Source organism: Cucurbita maxima, unplaced genomic scaffold (assembly GCF_002738345.1).
Source record: "Cucurbita maxima cultivar Rimu unplaced genomic scaffold, Cmax_1.0 Cma_Scf00988, whole genome shotgun sequence".
In the NCBI taxonomy this organism is placed as follows: domain Eukaryota; kingdom Viridiplantae; phylum Streptophyta; class Magnoliopsida; order Cucurbitales; family Cucurbitaceae; genus Cucurbita; species Cucurbita maxima.
The window spans coordinates 3,272-8,327 of record NW_019273004.1 but is presented as its reverse complement, the minus strand read 5'-3'; the positions used below and the strand labels follow the sequence as shown (position 1 = coordinate 8,327).

The following is a 5,056-nucleotide window of genomic DNA, read 5'->3' as shown; positions in this document are numbered from 1 at the left end:
TTGAGCCATTTTCAATTTTTCATCATAGACATGAGTTTAACTCCAGAACCGCATTCAACAGTTGCTTTGTTGAAAGTTGATTTTCCTCTTCTGTGTCCTCTGCTCCTGTAAGTTCCTCTTCCTCTATCACTTATTTCCGTTCGACCTTCGACTTTTAGAACTTGCTCCTCTCCAGTACTGCTTGATCTTCAATATTTTTATTCATGCACCAATAATGAACTTTGTAATTCATCAATGGACATGTTATCAGTATCTTTGGATTCCTCAATGGATAATACAACAAGAGGTAATGCTTTACTTGGTGATCTTTGAATCTAGTATCATCAAGGTGACCCTTTTGTGCCTTAGTCAGCATTGTTTCTTCCGCTAGTTCTAAGAAACCAATCTCTACCACACTTCATAAACTCTTTGCTTTGAGCAAATTTTCCATCAGCTCACTCCAGTGATCATAGAGACCATCGAAGTGTGGGATCTTCGTTAAAGTCTTGTCTTTACTCATACTCTCTGTATTTGATCACTAAAAAATTACTACACTACAAAGCCTAGTGGTGGTTTTGAGGCCAATTATAAGTTTTGACAAAAGAATGATTAACACAGAAACATAAACGATTGGAGTTTGAAGCGATAATATTATTGAGTATTTAACTTTGGCTTTTATAGCCTTACAATAACGACATAAATAAATAGAAACTAACCACAAATATGGTAAATTAGTTCAACTAAATAGCTAAAAAAAATACTCTAACTATCAAAAGAGACCATAAAATTATTTGATCAAATTCTTATAACATTTAGGTACTTACTACTACTCTCCCAACAAAAGGACCTTCCAATTCTCCTATTTCCAATATTGAATCTCGATGAAGTTTACTTTTCTAACTCAACTTCCTTCACAAAGGTTGATCCAACTCTGGTTGGTTTCTACGTTTTTCCTTTCACTTCGTAAAAATAGTTGTTTATATGAATAAAATGTTGATGTTATAATGGTAGTTTGGCTAGATTTTTTTTTTCTCAAACTCCAGATTATTGTATTAAAAGAAAAATTATATTTTCTTTAAAAGAATCAAATATTAATGAGATCATGAATCATGTTATGTGTTTATGGGAAATCTTCAATCATTCCTCCTATTTCACTCATTACAATTTATACCCACCATTCTCAAATAAAAATGTTTCTTTCATAATGATTAAGGTATTTAGTCTTTTCTTTAACGCTTAAGGTTTAAATCACTATCATATTTGTTATTAAAAGAATATATTATTCCTTTGTACGGATCTTTTCCCATTTTAAAAAATTGAGTGAAAGTGTATATATGAGAAGTTGGTACAAAGACCACAAACCCGGATCCTATTCATGACATTAAATAGCCCCCGAGCTCCTCCACAACCATGTTCAAAATATGAATCCTGGTATTGACATCCTTTAATAATCTTTAAATTTTATAGGTTGTATTTAGTCCTATTTTATTTAGGCTTCTTTTAATAACCATTTGATTTTTTATTTCAAAAAATTAAATTTAAAAATACTACTTCCAAATTATCAAAAAAAAAGAAAAAACAACCCCAACTTTTAAAACTAAACAGTTACTAAATAAGACTTAAGATATTCATCAATTCTAATGTTCATAAAAATACAAATTATCGTTTAATTAAGCGAAGTATAATCTTAAATTTGTAGTGGTACGATCTTTATNCATTAAATAGCCCCCGAGCTCCTCCACAACCATGTTCAAAATATGAATCCTGGTATTGACATCCTTTAATAATCTTTAAATTTTATAGGTTGTATTTAGTCCTATTTTATTTAGGCTTCTTTTAATAGCCATTTGATTTTTTATTTCAAAAAATTAAATTTAAAAATACTACTTCCAAATTATCAAAAAAAAGAAAAAAGAAAAAAAAGAAAAAACAACCCCAACTTTTAAAACTAAACAGTTACTAAATAAGACTTAAGATATTCATCAATTCTAATGTTCATAAAAATACAAATTATCGTTTAATTAAGCGAAGTATAATCTTAAATTTGTAGTGGTACGATCTTTATCATTTAGAAATACTACCTTAAAAAAAATCTCAATTATACGTATTAATTTTTACAACTAAATGTTTTATATTATAAAATTAGATCCTATACTTCGTGAAAAATTTAATCTTAATATTCAATTTTCATTAATTCATTCATTAATTTTAACCAAACAAAACACAAACATTCAAAACATTTAATAAAATCAAATACAACACAAAATTAATTTTAATCAATGGACTAAATTAGTAACTAAATGACTCCACACCTCCACAAATTTCTACATTAAAAAAATTCTAAATATATACTTTTATTAAATAATTTCAATTTTCATATCAAAATGGGAATAAAATCAATGGAAAGATATAAAGAAAAATAGAAAATATAAGTTAGGTTCTACTCCCACTCTATTGTCACCTTGTTTATTGTCGTTGTATCTTGTGCTGTCCAATGGCGTCTGTCATTGCTCATTTTGTACTTTATAACCCTAATCTTGTCTTTCTCCCAATTAATTGATCCATTCAATAAATGCCTAAAAGTCTCATCGTCATCCATTATCACCATTTTTAAAGAACCTAAGATTTTCATTCTCTCGACAATGGCTAAACTATTAGTTCTTCATCTCTGTTTCGTTCTCATTACTTCCTCTTCTCTGTTTCATGTCGGAACTTCCATAACTCACAAATCTCAAGACGGATCTGAAGAATGGGGCTACGTTCAAGTCAGACCCAGTAAGCCAAATTCATTAATTTTCCTTCTATTTTATTTTAGTCATTATTTTTTATATATTTGTTCTTGGATTGTGTTGTTCAGAAGCCCATATGTTTTGGTGGCTTTATAGAAGTCCTTCCAGAGTGGACGTCAGTTCCAAGCCATGGCCGACCATTCTCTTGTTGCAAGGCGGACCAGTGAGCTACCGATCTTTCCCAATGATTTATTTATAAATTTTGGGTATTTTGTAAGAAAATGGCTCAAATATTGAAAAATAGGGTGGCTCGGGAACTAGGTTTGGGAACTTCTTGGATATCGGGCCATTGAACTCAAACTTGATGCCAAGAAACTCAACATGGCTGAAAAAAGCAGACCTCTTGTTTGTGGTCAACTCCTTTTCCTTTTAATTTTCGGTCATTTTAACCTTAAATTCTAATATTTTTCGACTAAATTTATGATTTTAACATTAAAAAAATAGGATAATCCAGTCGGGACCGGATGTAGCTATGTGGAGAGTGGAGGTGAATTTACGAAAGGCGATATGGAGGCGGCGATCGACATGATGACTTTGCTGGCTGAGGTTTCGAACTACATTGTCGGCCTACGAAACGCTCCTTTGTACATCTTTGCGTAGTCTTAAGGTGGTAAATTCGCCGTCACTCTGGCTTTGTCCCTTCTTCGGGTCATCCAAGCTGGCAATTTGACCCTTAATCTCGGAGGTACTTTTATTTTTACTTCTTTTTTAATAAAAAATTTCAAATATAAATGATGAATTATAACTTTTTTTTTATATGTAAAAAAAAAATCATATTATAACTTTGATTTGTTTAAAATGATCACATTGTAATAATCTAGAATCAATAATTTAAATACACGTCTCCAAATTTTATTTGCTAGGAGTTGCTCTAGGAAACAATTGGATGTCTCTAGAAGATTACACGGTTCGTATTCTCATTCTCTCAATCTCATCCAAAAATTTTATCAATTTTTTTCAATATTTTCGTTTTCAGAATGATAAACGAAAAGAATACTACTAAACTATGAATTTTATTTCAATTATATCCTGATCGAAGTGTTAAAATGAAATATCTCAAAGCTTGAGAGTATAACTAAAACCAACCTCATATTTTAGGAGTATTCTTTTATTATATATCCTTAACACAATAATCTTTGTCTAAAATTTTACAGTCTTCTTGGGGTACTCTTCTCAAAGATCTCTCACGAATTGATATTGGTCTCGACAAATCTTGTGGAGTCATCCACTTTAAGCATAAGGTGATAGCTCAAGGAGTACACGTGTACTCGCACCTTACAGCACCTCTATGGGGTGAGATACCTAATTACTTGGGCTCTCCCCCATTTACACTTGGTTGCCTCTTTGCAACAAATTCATCTGATATGAACCAAAAGACATCAATCATACAATATACTTCAATGAAGATGTGAAGAAAAGGTTGTCAAAATTATCAAAAGATGTTTCAATTCATGCCACATTGAAGAAGAATGAAGTTTGATTGTTATAAATTTTGGGTGGGTTACAATTTAGAGTTATTGTATTTCATTTATGTATTTTAAGACTTTATTTACTATAGGTTACAATTACATAATGGTTAATTATGGTCATTAAGTATCAATGTTACAACTCTTGGAATGACTTTAGTAGTTTCATTTTGAGGCTATATAAAGCCATGTATGTTGTATGTGTAAGGGACTTGGAAAAATATAGTAAAAAGAAGCATTTGTGCTCTTCTTTAGCCAATGGCTAAGTTTCTTTGCAATTCTATGTAGTTTAGGTTGCATGTAGAATCATTCAAGCTCGACATGATCAATCTTGCTTGTGGAGTGATTCGAATCTCATGGAAGTGTTCTTGCCTTGATATATTTGATCAACAAGAATCATTCAAGCTAGACATGATCGATCTTGCTTGTGGAGTGATTCGAATCTCAAACAATGTTCTTGCCTTGAGATATTCGATCAAGAAGGTAATCCGAATCTTACTCCCCTTGTAGTGGTTCCTTTTCTTATCATCATCCTCCTTAAGGACTTGTGTTGTACTCAACTTTGGCACTTGGCCGATGCTTGTCTTTTCTTAGCTCTCAGCTTCTCTGCTTGCAACCACTAACACTATTCCTCTAATGTGAACGGCTCTTTCGAAAGCACCGACATGGTTTACTTTCTATTTCATCTGTCTTGCCCACTTAAGGACTACAAGCGCTTGGCAAATGAGCTTGGTTTTACTTGATGGGTAGATCTCCCCACATTGAAGTGTCAACACACAACACTAATGAACTTCGGGTAGTCTTGGTTTCAGCTACAACTGA

The 5,056-nt window shown here is 31.8% G+C and overlaps 1 protein-coding gene across 1 annotated transcript; it reads left to right on the top strand.

The window, feature by feature from the left end:
• Positions 1 to 2,621: 2,621 nt before the first annotated feature.
• Positions 2,622 to 4,009, top strand: LOC111475115 (serine carboxypeptidase-like 51; the record flags this gene model as incomplete). The annotated part of the gene is given in 6 exon segments (XM_023119802.1): positions 2,622 to 2,754; positions 2,837 to 2,931; positions 3,013 to 3,120; positions 3,213 to 3,453; positions 3,632 to 3,675; positions 3,923 to 4,009. Coding segments are annotated over 6 exon segments (708 nt in total), but the record flags the coding sequence as incomplete, so codon positions are not given.
• Positions 4,010 to 5,056: the final 1,047 nt, after the last annotated feature.